This window comes from Cupressus sempervirens, chromosome 10, assembly GCF_028749045.1.
Source record: "Cupressus sempervirens isolate cs-2001-9-10 chromosome 10, ASM2874904v1, whole genome shotgun sequence".
Taxonomy (NCBI): domain Eukaryota; kingdom Viridiplantae; phylum Streptophyta; class Pinopsida; order Cupressales; family Cupressaceae; genus Cupressus; species Cupressus sempervirens.
This window is the reverse complement of record NC_143127.1, coordinates 92,217,808-92,237,188: the sequence shown is the minus strand read 5'-3', so window position 1 is coordinate 92,237,188 and position 19,381 is coordinate 92,217,808. Positions and strand designations below refer to the sequence as shown.

The following is a 19,381-nucleotide window of genomic DNA, read 5'->3' as shown; positions in this document are numbered from 1 at the left end:
GCATGACCACATCTAAGGTTATCGAGATAAAACATGTTGCCACTTCTGGTTGTGACAGTCATAGACAAGGACAAGAAGCTAGAACTTGGACAAGGACTACACTAAGATTGAGTCTCAAAAAGGACAAGATAATAGTAAGAATGTTGTTCACTAAGGCACAAATGGTCTGATTTAAAGGCTAGAACAGCTAGAGATTATGACTAATGCAACACAAAGTATGACAAGCATTAAGACAAAGACCAAACAAATTACTTATGAGATGAGACTAGTCAAGGTGTAAGACAGAAGTCTTCAGCTAAGCGAAGGGTCATTGTTTTAGGACTGTTTGCAAATAGAGAGCGATAAACGGATGTAAAAAAGGACAGCGTGCAAGCCACAAATAGCTAAAACAGACCCAAATTGGCAATGCTAACACAAGATATCGCGCAAAAAACCTTTACGGGTCACGTAAAGAAGTTTTACAGGTCGCGCAAAGAAGTTTTCGTCTCACGCAAAGGTCAGTGACAGTAGTTTAATTTCGCGCGAAGAAGTTCACAGGGTCACGCAAAGACTCATAACATCAATTTAATTTTGCACGAGAAGAAAATGATTTCGCTCGAGGACCAGATGATTTCGCATGACACCAAAATGATTTCGCACAAGAAGGCAGAGCTGTTTTACAATAGCAACTGATTTTGACAATTTTTTTTTTTTATCATTTCAGTAACCAAGAAAATAAACAGGCACGTAGAATAGCAAGCAGGTTATTTCAAGCACGTCTAAAAATAATGAGCAAGGGCAAAAGAAACCTTGCGCATGAACAACCAAGTGACTTAGTTTATGTTAATCCCTAGAAGAGCTATTTGTGTATGTTTTCAAAGAGTTTTTCAATCATTGCACACATTCCTAAAAAATGAAAAGATTGGCCTCTGTAAGGTTTTTAGTAATGTTTTGACTCTGTGACTTTTATGACTCACAGGGGTGACCTCCAATCCCAGTGCACCGAGGTTTTAACACAATCCGAGAACTTAATCTTCAAGAGCTACTGGGGAGATCTGACAACCCACAATGAACCACACCCATGGATATTTCTTCCACAAGGACATTTATATAGCGGTTGTCACTACCACGTCAAAAATGGCTATTACCGCTCGAGGTTTCATCAATGTAGATTGCCCTGTAGAGGGATTGTCTGCTATGGTTAACCCTCTCTAAAGGTGACCGACTCACAATAGTGTACCACAAGGGGACTTAGCTTCCAGATCTAAGGTTTTGACACCTTTACACTTTCAGCCCAATCAAAGCAAGCAAATTAATCCGACACGCTAAACTAAGATTATCTCTTAAAGATCTATGATATCAACTCCCAGTGATCTATCAACCTCTCTAGAGAAAGGATGTCTCAATCAACAAGTTGAAGATTCATCTATCTATGAGATGCTCAAAGTATCCTCCCTGCCTACAAGGAATCTGTCTTAGAGAGGAGTTTCACTAGGAAACCACTCTCTCAAGATTCACGAATAGTGTTTATGGGGGTCTAATTACTATATGTGTACAAATGTTAATTCTCGAAAGAAAATCTATCCAAAAGTAGTCAAAGAGCACAAGCTGGTACACTTAACGTTTTAACTAATGCGAGGTGAGTCCAAAGATGTGGAACATTTAACTCCTCACACAGGCCAAAACGAGTCCACAACTCAGAAACTAGTGAGTTCTAGAAAGCACAAAAGGGTTGCCTTGTGGTGCATTTAACACTTCTTTCCTGTAGACCCCTCCCCTTTAACGTGGTGTTGATCTTGCAACCACAGGGTGAAACGAGGGGCCGGCAGATTTAGCGAGTCCAATAACCCAAGATAGCTAATTAGATCTATCACTAATAACTAAGCCAGCTAGATGAAACCAATAGAGATCACAACTTAGTATCAAATTATGCATGTGTTGTAAAATGAGAACATAGAAGGAAATACACACAAGCTTGACACAAGAGATGTTCGTTTTAGCTCCAAATGAAGGGTTATTAGTCAAAGAGAATTACCTGGTAATCTTCACAATGTGCTTAGTAAATGTTTTACCTATTTTTACCAACTTTATCACGCTTTTCCAATTGTCTCCTAAACCGCTGTTATGTTGTTCCAAAAAAATTAGAAAACATAGAAAAAACTAGAAACCGTGAGCAGTTAGCAAAAAAACCAAAAAACATGAAAATCAATGCAAAAAATAGCCTGTGTCAGCAGAGTCTCACGCGAAATTCTTGACAGTCCATGCGAAGAAGTTCTACAACCTGCACGAAATTATATTCGACCCACGCGAAGAAGTAGGTGTTGCGCGAAGTTTCGTGCACTCAGGAAATTTCTTGCACGATATGTAAAGAATCTTCTCGCGAAGATTTCGGATCCTCGCGCGAAAATGAACAGTTTCACGCGAAGATTCCTGAATCTGTACGGAACAGTACGGACAGAGAACAAAAAATGATTTTTTAAATGCAGAAAGAGGCCAGAAAATTTGATTTTCCCTTCCCCACGGTGGGTGCCAGAAATGTATGCATGAATATGTGGCCTATGCTAACTCACACACTTCAACACAGTCATTGTATGTGGATTCATCCCGGAATGAACATTAGATTGTTTATCCGAAAATCAGCCGGCAAAGCGACCTGTGCCTTCTATCTAAAGAGAATTGCTTGTCAGATATCCTCAAATTTGATGTGTTTAAGCAACCAGACGCTATAAGAATGAAGGATTTGAATGCAATTTAAGCTATATGAATGTGCAAGTAATCTAGATGAAGTGCAAGCAATTAATCTAAGAAATAAAAGACATTAAACTAAAAATGTATGAATTATTAAGCTAGATGAATTTAAACTAAGAATGCAAGATGTATGCAAAAATGTGAGCAAATGTGAGCATAAATTTCAACAGTAATCCAATGTAAATTCTAATTCATCCTCTCTCAAAATGAAGAGATGAGGGTCTCTTAAATAGACTTTCCTAGAATCCATCAATGGTTGAGATCGATTTCAATCAACGGTCAAGATTAAAGGTGAAGTTCAGTCATAAAGGAAGATTCCCAAATTAAAGGGAGTTAACTGATTTAATTTGAGTAAAATAAAGAGTTAACTGATTTAATTTGAGTAGAATAAGGAGTTAACTGATTTAATTCCGTTTTGATCAATAGTGAACTAGAAATTTCCCTTTTTGAACTGAAAAGAGATTTTGGTGAGATATTTAATTTAATAAAATGAGATATGCTCTCATAATTACCTTTTCTATTTAATTAAATAATCCTTTAATTAATTAGAGACACTTTTCTTATTTAATTAAATAACTTCATTTAATTAATTAGGAATGGCTTCCCATTTAATTAAATAACTTTTTTTAATTAATTAGAAGTAAGTTCTCCATTTAATTAAATAAATTCATTTAATTAATTAAAATAGGCACATTTATTAATAATACATTAGCCTTAAGATATAATTTAATTTAATTAAAGTATAAATACTTAGTAATTAAATTAAATATTAATCAATAGGTTTAATGTGACTAATATGAGTAAATACTGTAGGAATTAAATAATAAGCATGATGAATGCACATTAGGATTTTCTGCATCTGACAATTAAGTCAAGTAGCGAGTAGCTGAATAAGAATTTGCCTAATGGAATAGGACTTTAGGATTGATCAGAAATAGACTAGAATTGGTTGAGATGGCAATGAGCCAATTTTGGGGTATTACACTTGGGGTGCTCTTGTAGGCATGCTTCCTCTTTGCCTAAGTTCTAGGCCTGCTTGGGCAGTGCTCCCTCCAAGTCTTCTCCTCTTCATGCCACTTGGATTGCTGGCCCATCGTTCATTCTCTAGCATATCTGGCTAGAGAGGAATCGTCATATCTTCCAAGATGTTCAAATTGGTGTTATGCATCTATGGTGGAAGATCTGACATTCTCTTCAGGAAACCATTCAAGTGAAGTGTGCGCTAGATGGGGATATGGATCTGGTTGATCTTGCTATATGCAATCACCTCAATTTTCATCTTCAAGATGGGGTTGTAGCTCAAAGGTATCAAAGAGTGCCCAAGTAGCCTTGGCAACAGAGAAAAGGTCAAGTGAACCGAGATAGGCATTGGAGTCTTCCCCATGGAGCTCTTAAATTAACACTAAAGGTTCTTCACGGGTGAATCCAAGCCCTACTGGTATTAGGGGAGTGGCTCGTTGCAGTTCTAGTGACATTAAATTCTTTTTCTCAATACATAAGGTTGATTACACTAAGAATCTCATGGAGGCTTACACCATTTTATGTGTTGTGGAACAGTGTTGTTTGTGGGGATGGCACAAGATTATCTATGAGTTTGACTCCTAATTGGTGGTGAACTTGCTTTCCTCGTAGGAGCTTGAGGATGTTAGTTGGCAGTTGGCCGCTGTTGTTAATCAGATTCTTCTCTTTTGTACCTCTCTTGAGTTCATTAGATTTACTTACATTCCTCGTGAATGGAATAGAACTATTGATTGTTTGGCCAAATGGGCTTTTGGTCATGCTCTGGGTTGGAATATTATAGATCTAGGAGGAAACTTCCCTTTGAGATAGTGCAAGAATTTGATGAACATGTTGCTTAGGATAGAGCTCCTTGTTGAGCTCTCCTTGTTGTAATCCTTTCTGTCTTAATAAATTTTTACCCCTCTTTTTCCAAATACTATTTTTTGTGTAACAACCATCAAATACAACTCACATGCTTTCATGTACTTCTCTACACCAGGTTGACATTAATGCATGCAACATGTTCGAGCATATAATGCTAACAAGACCCTCCTATAGCTACAACTTATATTAGTTGTTTTGTGTTTTGTGTGAGCTTGGCCTATCGTTTCTTATCTTTATTTGAGACCATGTCTTGTTTAGACTTTGGGGGTGTACATTTTTACCTCTACTCTTTTAAAATAAATTATATAATATTATCTTTTATGTTTATTAGAGATTAAGTACAATCTACTCATTAAAGAATTGTTTGTTGGATTTTTTTTAATAGAGGATTATATCATCCACAAAATATTTTTAGCTACTCCTTATGGGAGCAAAACTCTTTGGGTTGAAACCTCCTTGCCTGTCTAAGAGTTAAAGACTAAGTAGTAATATTTCTACCAAGTTTGCCTAAGGTACAATCTAGGTTTGATGTGGGGTCTGAGAGCACAAACCTTAGGCTAAGATCTTGTATAAGCTAAGGGGTATTCATTCTGCAAAATTTTCCTAGATCCAAACTAGATCTCATTCCTTATTACATGGGGGTCTTACACTCATATCAATTCCCCCAAATTCGCATAGGTCACAATCTAGATGTCATCTCTTATGATGTGGAGGTCTTACACTTAGTGAGATTTGACCTTGATGGACTTATCTAGAACCATTTAACTTAACCATTACAAAATTTTAGAATCATATTCCAAAACAGATGAACTTTATTATTTTAATAGAAAAATAATTAAAGATATCCATTATGGTTCATCTTTGTAAACTCTATGGGTTGCTGACCCTTGATTTCATTGGAAATGTATGTTCTTCCCATGTGTAGTCTTTCTTCGGAGAGTTGGTCTTAGCAAGACTCCACAATTCACTACATTGGTGATTTGAAGAGATTTTGTGGAACTAGTTAAAATTCATGTGCTGTATTGGACTTGTCATATCCACAATTTGGCAGCTGAGTCAATGAAGGCTTGCCATTCTGGTACTTTTAAGGATTGCACACTTGTAGAACAGAGTGTCTGGGTTTGAATCAGTATCATTTGCCAAATAGGATAATTAATTTTTAGTGCTGATTTTCAGCCAATAATCTTCCACGCTGCATAATCTTATGTCTAAGCTCAACCATCTCCGACGCTAATGCACAAACACCATTAACGCGGTTTAAAGATAAGAGTTGCCAGCTGCCCATTTTATCGCCTGCAAATTCTTTGATACTCGATATTATCCTCATAATGAGGTGGGTTTGAGTTTTTCAACACTTGAACAAAGTATAGCAATTGTTTCACCATATTATTCTCCACCTTTTGCTACTCTCTCTAGAAGACCCTACATTCTAATGCAATTGTCGGTCATCAAATAAGTCAATGATGGAATTCAGAATAGACATTGGTCTTTTTAAGTCTCTGTTGGGCAAATCAAAGATTGCACTCTGCTGGTAGAATTTCTTGCAGCTTTCAAGAGTATCTTCAGGAAGTGTATTCTGTCCTGAAGAGGCCATGCCAAAATCTGATTAGAGGTTTGTTTCTTCAAGCTAAGCAATCTATGTGCATTGTTTTGCATTATCATAAATCTTCAAACATCTGTGATTTGTAGATATGTGGTTCCCGCAGTCTGAAATAATGTGCAATCAGTTTTTTGATTTGATTGCCTATGTTTTCTCAATTTTTGAGATCAAATTTTATTAATAAAATCTTATCTTTGATAGGAGATCATGGAATCTTAGAAAAAGTAATACAGATTCAAAACGGAAAACTGTAATGCAAGTATTTGTCAATTTGTTTCAAAAAATCTTCTAAACAATTTCAACAGACACTCGTAAAATCAAGTATGTGAGAGCATTTTCCTCTTATGAATCTGCAAATAATTCATGTTCGAGATCTGGGAAGAATGTGACATGTTGTATAAAATTTCTTGTCCTTATTCGAATAGAAGACATATAGTGATCGCAAGATTAAAGATAATCTATAGAACAAGATACCCTTGTTATTTTTACCTTCAATGTTACAATTCTTACAAAGAATTTGTTGTGTTTTTTGTGGTAGAACAAAATCGACGAATAATAACAGAGATACCAAAGGCCAGAACGAATTTATATGATTTATCAAAGGTTGGGTTTACTTATTACAGCTAATACATTATAAATTCATGTAGACAAATGTTGCAATTCCCAATTTATATAACTCATGGGTGCAGACAAAGAGATCAAAAAAAGGCAGGGGAAATGAAACATTTGCTGACTAGATGTTGGACCATCGGACTTCACTTTCCAACCACTTAGAAATTATAATTTGTAAAAAATTTGTCCCAGGAACATATTGTGTGTTGTGCTGAAATATATTATAAACTTCTTAACATAAACATTCTTGATAGGTTGTTTGAGCGTTGGCTTACTGTAAGTTAACTCTTGCTTAGATTTCTGTTATTATTTAAAATTTCAATCTTGGATGTTTCTTCCATGAATTGATAGAAATCTTAACATCTTTAATGATATGAGATTTCTGCAATTCAATGTAGTATCATTTAGTTGTTTGTAAATCTAATTCTGTAACTTTGGAGTGTTTATATTTCGAATCACAGTTCAAGACTCATCACTGAAATGTTTAGAGATCCAACTTATAATTTTACAGATTCTTGCATTCTGTAAACATATGATAATGGATTGCAGAATGTAATCCAACCTGGTGATGCTAAAAAGAACTGTGCAATCAAATTCGGCATTCTTCCAATTAAGCCATTAACATATCAGATAGGGCTTTCTGTTTGAAATAAAAATTCCTCCAAAAATACAGGTGGCAAAGTCAGTTTTGACAATGGACTCTGAGGGAAATGAAGATGCTGAAATTGGAGTCCACAAAATTGTGGAAAATTTAAACCTCATAAATGAAATCCAGAAAAAGTTGGAAGCACTCCAGAAAGAAGAACCATCAACTGAGGTGCTAAATGATCAGACTCAATTCTTAAAAACAAAAGAGCAACTGGAAGATATGTTTCGCCAACTTGAAACAGTTGAGGTAAGATTTGTTTATGAATAGGTGCACCTAATTCTAATAAGATACATTCTAAAAAAAATACGAGGTATGATTTTTATACCAGCTGAATATTGATTTTTTCCAAAATTGGTATTGATCAACATACGAGCTTTTTTTCTGTGGGTCATGTTATAATCCATGGTATGAAATGTGTAGGAAGTGAGCTCTGCTTTGCAAGAATTGAAAAAGCGGGTGCATGAAGAAATACTGAGCTGCAAGAACTATATAGACTGCAAATCATCACTGAGGAGATCAAGCTGGGATCTTCAATCTTTGTTGGGCACATCAGGGAGGAAAAGCTGTGACATTCAAACTGAATTAGGGTTTTCAAGAGGAAATGGCTTCAGTATTGAAGATGAAGTAAGGAGGAGAAGCCTTCAGGCTGAATCAGAGCAAGATCAAGATAAGATTTTGGCAAAAACTTCTGATCCAGGATCTACGTATAAGCATAGACAAAGGCGTGTGCACTTTGGGCAAATGGATGGTCTTGACTCTAACAAAGCTACAACAACTCTGCCCTATTCCATTAATAGATCTGAGTCTGGGAGGGACGCCATTTCCATGAATTCTAAGGAAACTCAATTAACAGGTATTGTAAACCCTGTTTATAACTTTTTGTATTTTTAATCCGGGTAAACTTTTTGAAGTGATGGTAAAGCTGGAGTACAAACCTACAAGTCAGTTGAATCGACAAAAGCGAAGTCACAAGCATACAATCATACTGATCCAACAGAATTTTGAATCTTGATGATTACAACACCGCCACTATATAACAACAAATGCACTATAGAAGTAACCCTTTCTTACTTTACTAACTTAATATTATCTTTGTATGTTTCTGGATTCAATTGTGTTGCTGTTTTAGGTATCAATATTTCAGATCACACTATATCATCTATCATCAGAATGAATGATAGTGATCTATCATCACTTCTTTTGTTTTCTATCATTCATCCTGATGATGGATCACCAGTGTGATTCAAAGCGTTGATGCAAAAAATAGCAATACAATTGAATCAACATTTTGGATCATACTCTGTGATCCATCATCAGCACATTAATTCTAATGATTGATCACAGATTGTGATCCGAAATGCTGATGCAAAAAACAACAACACAATTAAATCCAGAAACAAACAAAGATCATCTATAAATTGTGGAAATTTACTATCTCTAACTCTATATTGTTTTCCCAAAACAATTTGTCTAAAATATTCTTGTAATGCATTGATGCAAATTGCAGCTGTCAACTACCTGAAGGCGTCACCAGTACCAGAAATCAGGGAAGTGGGTGAGGGCGAGACAAATGGAATGTGGAAGAAGAGGTTTTCGAGACCTCTAAATGTGGCGGAAGAAAATGAGAAAAGTGTGATAGGGAATCATGAGCATCCATGTATGAATGGGGATTCAAAGCAAACAGGCAGAGGACAGGATAGAAAGATGAAAAGCCTTGCCTCCAGGTTGTCCAAGATTTTCACAACATGCGCTGTTTGTGGGTTTGCTCTATATTTGTCCAAGTCTATTGGAAGATGCGTTCAATGTAAGTCCAAGAAAGAAACGAAGAAAATCAAGCAGAAGAAACATTGGGAACTGTAAAAGAATATGGCCTATTGTAACTATGGGGAACTATATTCTGTTCATGAAATTTGTTGTTAAATCTAAGTTTATTTATTGATTTATTGAAAGTTTAAGATCAGAGTGAATGAATGCAAGCAGTCTAATGTGGATCTTTCAGTGATAAAGTTAATTATTCGTAAATTTTAGTCTTTTATTTTCTTTGTTTTGATAATATGAAAGTTTATTTTGGATAGTTAAAAATAGGTTTATAAATTGTCTATATAGGATCAGAATAAATTAAGATGACAATGTAAAAGGATAAGTTCAAATATAACATAAGAATACAAGCTTAAGGCATGGGTTTTTTAATGATAAAGTTGATCATTTAAAATTTTAGTCTTTTATTATCTTTGTTTTGAATATGAGAAGTATGTTTAGGATGGAAAGAAAAAGAGAAACACAATTACAATTTTATAGTTTATGCGGGATCAGAACCAATTCAGATAAGAATTTAAAGGTTCAAGTTCAAATATAATATATTAAAAATTAGTTAATAGAATATTATTAGGAGGAAGAACTTTATCATTAAGCTTACTATCAAATATTACTAGAGGTGGAATTCTTACCAATGGGCTCCTAGCTAGTAAGAAAGTCATCTTCCACAATAGTGTCTTCTAAAGGTATACAAACTACAGAGATTGCCAACTCTAGTTGAGGAAACTTTCTATAGTCTAGCCAACAAAGAGCACCACCCCCGTGAGAAATGGTAGAAGGGTGTTGTAAGGGTTGAGATCAACTATGAGCAACATTATATTAATTGTTTAGGAGCTAAGAGCCATGAGAATGGGAACCAAAATGTCTTCCAACAAACTAACTATGATCTTATTAACATCCTCGAGTAGGAGAGTATTGAGGTAAGACTTTGACAACAATGTAAAAGGCATTATCATAGTGATCCAAAAACTCATGCAAATGTACCACTTCAAGTGCAACTTGTCTAGCTTACATGTTAATCTACAAAAGTGCATAGAAAATTGTAACTTTACTATACAAATAGAAATGATCACTGGTTGAAAATCCTTTTAAAAAGAAGTACATTTCTATCTTGTTATATGTAAAAGTGAGTTCCACCCTCAAAGCTAGGTACTTGAAAGGGAGACAGTCAATCCCATAAAAAATCTATAAGTCATAAATCTTGAAGAAATTATGAATTTCAATGTAAAGTTTCATGAGCTCTAGTGCATAGATAGAGAAGATACTTGAGAACTTCAATCATCCACAAAGTAAACAACACGTATGAAGAAATCCTAGAAGTGTGGTGAGAACCAAGCAAAAGGCCATGTTAAAGCATGCACTATAGTATCCCTTCCTTGAGACAAAATCTAAATAATAATAATAATATATATAAATCTTATCAACATATATATTTTATCTAATGCTCATTTCATTTATTAATTACATATTCATGCTACAATATATATTCATATATTTATATAGTTATTAGCAATTTACATATGTATCAATAAATTACATATTTACAATTAATAAAGCACACAAATTTACATACTTTATTACAAATACTATTGGCATAGGGAAAGGCACTATTCCCAATCGACGTGACTCTTATCATACAACAGGTATAAAAGCCGATAACTAATCATATGGAAGACACCAAAAAATAGGAAAAGTAAATCATACAAAAGCAACAATTTTGTACCCATTAAAAATATGGAAGAAATATCATGTGACTAAAAGGAGATATCTATACATTCCCAATGAATGTGGCAAAATATAACAAATTTGTTGTACCACAAAAATACATACAGAAATATATGATCAGCTAAATAAAGAAGACATAGATAAAAAACATATTTATGGGCACCTTGGTGATTTGACTGAATCGTACTTGGAAGGGAAGAATTAGTATTAAAAAGGGTAGTTAGAAAAATGGATCGAGTTAGGATTGAGAACAATTAACCAAAGAGATTTGAATTAGTAATGTCAATTAGTGAGAAAATCCTAAATCTACAAGTGATAGTGAAGGGTGGGACCTAGGGTTCACTAGCATGTGCATACAAACTAGGAAACTATGCCTAATTCTACTTTAGTTGCCTTTAGAATATGAAGCCACCAAAAGATAAGGATGATTGACTAGCACTTTGCTCAAAAATGTCAATTTAACATCATACTCTTAGGGTTCTATTCATTTTTGTTGTTTATAAGTGATTGATTGCATGATTTGAGAAACTAATTATTAAGAACTAAATCTAAACAAATTATATTGATTGATCTAGAAATAGAAAACTTCAAAGCTGAAAGGATAATTATATAATGCATGTGAAATTGAGAAGAATTGGGATGATCCAATTCATTTTTCCTTTTCAAGACCTATCAAATGAGCTCTACTGGCCATGGATCGAATCTAGGCTCTTGGGGGTCTTGATATGTTCCTAGCCAAATTTCAATCAAATGTGAGTAGTGGACCCAGATGCCTGAGGTGGCCCAGTTATAAGGTTGTTTGATGAAATTGAAAACCTAAACATGTGATAGTGCATTGAGTTGATGTACTTCCTAGAACCTTTAAATGAACTTGAATGTGCACACAAGGGGGAAATGGTGTTTGTATATTGTATAGGGTCTTGCCTCGATCAAACCTCAGTTGAGACTCAAACCTGCAACTTTGATTAAATGAAAAATAAACATGAATTGAAATAATTGAAAGGAAATTCTTGAATTGAAATAATTATACCTCTAATTGATGATGCAATGCCCTTGGGATAAATTATCCATGTTTTGATGCAATAACATAACTAAAATACTATCAAAATTACAAAACAATGGTTGAAGTAGCTTGATGTTCCTTGAATTAGTTCTACTTTTGAAGTCTTGAGATGCTAATGACATGAGATGATGCTTGATCAATGAAATAAATTGAGAGAGAGGCCCATAGTCACCTTTTGGCCAACTTAGAAAAATAATATTTTCATTTCTGGTAACTTTTTTGAGGAGTGTAGGATTCTAAAATTTTGCTCCTAAAATTTCACATAAAAGAGGTGAGTTGATTGGATTGTTCCTTTTTACAAGATCATAGATCTATTTGATAAGTAGGAGAGATTTTTCCACAACAAGCTAAGTCAAACTGTCATATTGCTATTAGGATGTAATTGTCTAGATCTTGAGTAAAACTCATTGACCCATGTCTCATGAGTAGTGGTTCACATGAACCCATCGCTCATGAGAATGAATGTAACACTTGGCATTCATTGTATCTAGGTTATGCTTACAGTGGTGAAGTAGGAAGACCTTCTAGGAGGTCACCCATCCCAGTACTACATCATCTTGAGTGTGCTTAACTCCAGAGTTTCCTCCATGGTTAAACCCACTCTTCTTGCAATCCCATTTGCAAAACCTTCACTAAGTGTTATGTTTTATGAACCATTCATTAGAAAACCTCTTAAGTTCATCAGTTGATAAGTAGGAGATATTTTTTGCAACAAGTCAAATTGTGGTATTGCTATTAGGATTAAACGGTGTAGTTCTTGAGTCAAACTCATTGACCCATTTTTCATGAGTAGTGGTTTACGTGAACCCATCTCTCATGATAAATGAGATCTATGCATGTTAAAAACATGCCTTGAATTTTTGGGCTCATTTTAAATTGAGGAGATGAAAGAATTTATAAGATGCACCTATAATAAATGGCTCATATAGGATTTTGGTGATATTTAGTTAAGAGAGGGCTCATATAATTAATACAAATATCAAATTTAAATTAAGAAAGGTTCTATGATGCATAGATTAATGAAAAATACTAAAATGAGTGCTATAAGACTATAAAATTGGACACCCTAATTGAAAGTGTACAATTTACAATTCTACAAATAATTCAACTAACTAGCTATAATAAAATGAGGAGAAAGCCACAAATATCTTGTGTGAACCTTATAATCATTAAGTATTGTATCAAGATATCATTTCCAATACTTTCACCAAGGAAATTAAAAGATTTTACCCTAATTTTATAAATGTTCTAGGAATGATGGCATCAATAACAATTTGAAAAGTTTCTTAATCTCAATTAGATGGCTTGAAATTCCTTTTAACTTTTAGCTAAGAAAAAATTCTCAGTAGGTTTTTTAATGAGATCTTAGATCTTATAGTATTCTTAAGACTTATTTGAAGAATTTTGAGGCATGGGTCCATGGGATTTTCACTCGAAGTAGTATTGACAAAATTAGAAAAGTACCCTCAAAATATACTATTTATTGATTGCCATGTCATTATAAATCATTTTTCACTTGCAAAATCTAAGAATTCATGGCCTCCATTAAAAATTAATTCATTTTATAGAAAAAGTGCATTAAACTTGAATTAGTTCCCTCATGATCAAGAGAGTGTCAAGATCCAATCCTTTTCAAGCTATTCATCTAGAAGGTACACTTAAATTGATACAATGCCAAATGAGAAATTTTTAAGATTCATTTCCCAACAGATCCATTCGAATTTATAAGCACATAAGGTATTACCTTGCTAGAACAAGTTAAAATAATTCTATTTTTCCAACATTGTAAAGAAGGCAATGGAACTCCAAAGACAACTTGATGAAGTCTCTGATGTCCATCATTGGAGACCTAAAGAAATTATTTGAACATGTTTTCCATTCTTCAAATAAGAGGATTATAAAGGCAAAAAATAATATGATTAATAAAAATGAGTGATAGCCAAAAATTTACAAAAAAAAATAGAATTTACTAGCCAAAATGGTTTGATAATATGATAGCTAACATTTTTCTCAATCTTGGGAATAACAAATTTCCATAAGATGACATGGAGATTTTGAAAAGAAAAGGGAAAACCTAAAAATGAAAATTTACACATGGTTAATACATTTCTAACCAAAAATGTCTAACTAGCCTAGCTTATGAGGAAGTATTTATTTATTGCATAAGTCTTTTGTAATGAACTTTCTAAAATTTATTTTTATCAAGTTAATGAAGATGAAGAATGATTCGTCATAAAATGACCATTGTCCAACGGGTTCGATGAATAATATGCACGATTGAAAAGCCAAATTCTTTTAATATAAGAACATAAAGAGGTGAAGCAAGAGGATGTCCATGATGAATGGACTAAAAAATACCAAAATAATTGGACTACTGATCATTAATGGTAATATAGGGTTGGACATCAAAAAACGTCATTTGCACAATCAAACAAATTTAGATTCAAGTCCAAGCATGTAAAGCATGGGAAGAATAAAATACCACTCAAAAATATCACAAGTCTTGGAATATTAGACTTTTATTAAAGAAGAGTCTTGAGAACATTGATCCCATTTTGTTCCTTTCAAAATAATAATTGTATCATTTACAGTAGACATGAATCTTATGAAAATGACAAATTTGGGGTGGACTAATTAAAAAACAAGAGATCAAAGCTTAAAAGATATTAAAAAATTAGTAATAATCTTGTATGAGACATTCAAGAAAGTGATAGATCATCAATTCCAAATTTCTTCAATATTGCTACTTGTTTTTAAGAATTGATTACACTCTAAAATATTTAGAATGAGAAGCCTCAACTATAGATATTATTAATACCTTCACCTATTGTGCCCAAAAGACTATAAAATTCATAGGGGAATCCATCCAATTTAAAAGATTTTTCATTAGACATTGCAAATAGATTCTCTTACAATTCTAGATGAGATGTTGATCGCAAAGAATACGCTAAGAATTAGAAATTTAAAAAGAGCCATGCATTTAGGCAATATTGGAAAGAAGTGAAGCAAGCTAGATTATATCTTTAGTACAAAAATCTTGCTTATAATACTAGGAAAAATATTCTACAATGTCAGTAATCCTTTTAAGGATTTGTTTCTTTTCCCTTATTTTCTTAGAGCTTGTGATGTATAGTAGGGGAAAAAAACCTAAATTAGTTTTAGATTAAGAGAAAATAGATTTTGAGGGAGTACCAAACCCAATACAAGCCAGGTTTTAAACAAAGTGACCTAAAACCTAAACCAAAGGATATGGCATTAAACTCCACAAAGAAATATCAAAGCATGGATAAAATGTGACAAAGACAAAGAGGGGGAACCAAATAGCTCACATCCCCCACAAACACTAGTTGGTGGTCAAGAAAATTAAATGCAATCAATCATCAGACCACCCAAAAAAAGAAAAAACAACAAGATTAAGATTTCCCCTTAGATCCCAACTTGTAGGATCTAAGGGCCATGTCAAAAGGAGAGGGTTTTTTTAAATGTTTTACTTTTCCTGTAATCCATCATTCTTCAACCTTTTCTACCTCAAAATGTCAAGCAAACAAATCCATAGAACTATGAGAGCTATGAGAAATAGTCTTTCCCAAGGGAACAGAGCTTGCACTAACAATGATAGGGATAGCATGCTCAACACAGGGAGTAGAACTAGCACCACTAGAGGGGGAAAAATTCCCATTGCATAAGGGACATCTAACACCTTAGGAGTAGGAGGAGAAGTAGAGACATCAACAATAGTCTCACCATTATTTGACGAAACAACAACAACATCCAAAGAGGAAGAACCTAGAGGAACTTTGGATAGAGCCAATAAAACTAGCAGACTTCACATCCTCCTATCGACTGGAACCAATAGGAAAAAATAATCTTTCAACACAAAAACTAAAGAAGGATCCTCATCCCCAACTTATCCCTAATTAGAACTAGAAGCGTATGTGGGAATGAACTCCTCGTGAGAGGATTTTTTGACCATCATATAATGTTACGACAAAGTTGCCTTCCACCATGAAAAGAGTATCTTGGATTTGGTTCATCCAATCTTGCACTTTTCCACAACATGCCTAATCTTAAGCTTTTTCTACATCTAAAAGGAAGACCTTTGCAATCTAAGTTTGAATCCAAGATCCCTTTGGACTATGTAGTTTAATCTCAGCTTGAAGGCCTTTACAAGCATCAATATCAACAAGAATCCTTGCATACATAGAATGTAACATAGCAAAAGAATATGAATCCACCATTAAGAAATCTCCTAAGGCCTTTCCAATTTCCTCAAGAAAAGAATCTAATGAGAGATACAGTGGAAGATTAGGAAGTTGAACCCAAAAGATGGGTTAAAATCGTGATGCAAGGGTTTAAGCATCAAAGGGAAGAAATTTTCACAAGTAAATAAATGATCATAGAGAATAGGCCTATTATCCTTCAGACTGACTGGGAAGGTCCTAGCAATCAGAGGCTAGAGAAATTTAAGAATATTTTACTCCCATGTGCTTCTAAGTTTGTACTAGTGCACATGCGCAAGTGCACACATGCACACCTATGCATGTCTGCAACCCTGAAAGGTGCGCAACTATGAAGGTACACACCAGTGGAGGTGTGCACTGGGCCTAGGGTCTATATAAGACCATAGCCCCCTAAACTTCTTTATTCACTTCTACCTACCTTCCAAGTGTACACCTCCACATCTATCAACTATGCGGCCCTCTACTAAGAAAGCTCACCCTCCTACACATCACACAAAGAAAAATTTAGAAACACCATAAGGTGAGCACATGCACACCTTCATGAGGTGCAAAGGTGTCTCCACACACCTAACAAAATAATTAAATAAAAACATAAAATAACCTAACTAAGAAACTCCTAAACCTAATGAAGGTGCACACATGTGCAACTCCGAAAGGTATGCATGTGTGCACCTTCCTGCACAACTAAAGTAATCAAAACCATACAAAACCTTTAATGAGGACACCATGAAGGTGCGCACATGCACACCTCCATGAGATGTGCATCTGCACACCTTTGCACCTTAAGAAAAAATAAAAGAGAAAGACTTAGAGAGTTCCCTCTCAGTGAGCACTCTACATTGTGCATGTGTGTAGATGCATACATGTGCATGTACGCACATGTGCAAGCGTGCAAAAAGCCATCTCAAGGTTTAAATCAAGACACCAACACACCTATAGGGGTGTGCTAGGTGTGTTGAAGTTTAGAATAGGGAATTTTGAGGGGGGGGGGGGAATTACTTTTGCTGCACTTTGCATGATTTTGACCTATTTGGGAGTAAGGTAGAGTTTGTTTTAGGTCAAGTCTTAACCTTCTGAATAATGTTTTTTTCTCTTGTGTATAAAAGATGGAATTATCATCCTCTTCCATGGAGAAGAAAATGGCTCCAAAATTGATCACATTCAAATATCAAGGGGCACCCAAAAAGTCAAGGTTTCAAGATAGGCACACAAAAATTAAAGACACAAAATTGGAACACATTGATTAGAATGCATTCCTCACGATCTACAACAAGCCTAAAAAGAGGCCAGCTATGATATTAGAGCTCATCCTATCTGGCCTTGTGAATTCAACACCCCATCCAACATCAATTTAATCCTCTAAAATGAGAATTACCCTTGTAGATTATTATGTGGCTGAAGATAAGTTCATTAAGTGTTTCATAGGAGAGATTGTTCTAGATCTATGACCCAAGAACATTGAGAAGGTATTTCACTTCCCAAGGGCAGATCAATATTTGTAGATTTCATATGATGAGTTAGAAAGATGGTACATGGAGAATGATAAAGAAGAAATGAAATAGTGCAATCCTCTTTTTTGATTGGCCAAACACTAGTGGGCTGCAAAGTGGGAAAAGTTGATATGACAAGGGGTAACATCAAGGATGATATTGGACATGAAATTATCCTATTGAGTAGAGTTTTTAGCCTCCCAATAGTAGGTCACCTTTAGACCTAGATGATCGACTTCATTGAAACCATCATAATGATGAAGATGGAAATTGATTGGACTACCATCCTAAGTGACAACTTGGATGAGCAATTAGTAGTTGTCAAAGCCAACCTATACTTCTATATGAAATCATACATGGTATATTTACTAGTGGCTAGAACAACCAATTACCTAGGACTTTACAGAAAGGGAAGCATGCAGGATGCAAATTCTTGTCCCTCTGTGGTATATCCACAATTGGTGAAGAAGAAGCTCCCACTACAAAGTGTGGAATATAGAGTGGTGAATGTTGGTTTTATCTGCACAATCATTAGGCTCATTGAAGGAAACTATGTCAAGAGAATGTTAGTAGAGGCAATAGCCAAAATCATAGAGATCAACATCTAGTACATTTATTTTAAGACCTTCACATATCATTGGATAGCTAGTACTCTATTATGCCCAAAGAAGCTCCAAAGATACCCATCTAATAGGCTCATGCTTCTGGAGATTGCACACCAGCTCACTTCTACATATGACAAAGAGAGAAGACACAACAAGAAGACATGGGTCTGGCCCATCACAATTGGTGCCTTCAAGGTGAAGAAAAAGTAGGATATTTCCACCTTCGACTTTGAGTGGGATTAATATCCCTTAGAAGAATACAACTCCCCTCACCCATACTTTGATAACATTGGGATCGTACAACACCTAGCATAGAAAGAGTTTGTTCATGAAGAAGCATTATAGAATCATTGGATGAACTCTATAGATGACTATGATGTTCATATAAGGGACTATTAGAGGATGACTCTATACTTAGGGGAAAATGTGTTAAAGATGACGATCCCTCTTAAGGTCATGGAAAAGGATACTCCTGAAGTTATGGATCCTTTATATAATAGGGATAAAATCTATGATTGGCCAATAATGAATGTTGAGATTGGGAGGGATAAGAATGATGATATAGCTCATCAAGCTAGGCACATAGTATAATTAACAAGGGAATAGATTTGGAATCCATTTCAAATGGATCTAGTTCCGCAAGCCATACCCCTATAGGCCACAACAAGACCTATAAAAGGTAAAGGTACAAAGGTCATTGCACTAACCTTCCTCACTCAATCCCCAGTAAGACCAAAAATGGTACATCAACATGAGCAGAAGGTTGAGTACTTTGAACCTAAACAAGGCAAAAAGAGGAAGAGAGCACCTCCTAGGAAAAAGAAACAAGCAAAACCATCTCAAGCACCTGCACAATAGGAACAACCTAAACAAGTTGAGCCTTAGACATAGAAGCTAGTACAACAACCACAAGAGTAGGTATAGCGCAAATAGCTAGAGGAGGAGCATGTAGAAGAGTAGAGGGTTCCAC

General features: G+C 34.8%; 1 protein-coding gene across 1 annotated transcript; it reads left to right on the top strand.

Annotated features, from left to right (window-relative positions):
* The first annotated feature begins 6,087 nt into the window (after nucleotides 1-6,087).
* On the top strand, nucleotides 6,088-9,432 carry LOC149532725 (uncharacterized). The gene is made up of 4 exons (XM_089805438.1): nucleotides 6,088-6,223; nucleotides 7,497-7,718; nucleotides 7,893-8,325; nucleotides 8,980-9,432. The coding sequence occupies exons 2-4, from the start codon at nucleotides 7,518-7,520 to the stop codon at nucleotides 9,330-9,332; spliced, it is 987 nt and encodes a 328-aa protein (XP_089661564.1). The 5' UTR covers nucleotides 6,088-6,223; nucleotides 7,497-7,517; the 3' UTR covers nucleotides 9,333-9,432.
* The last annotated feature ends 9,949 nt before the right edge of the window (nucleotides 9,433-19,381 follow it).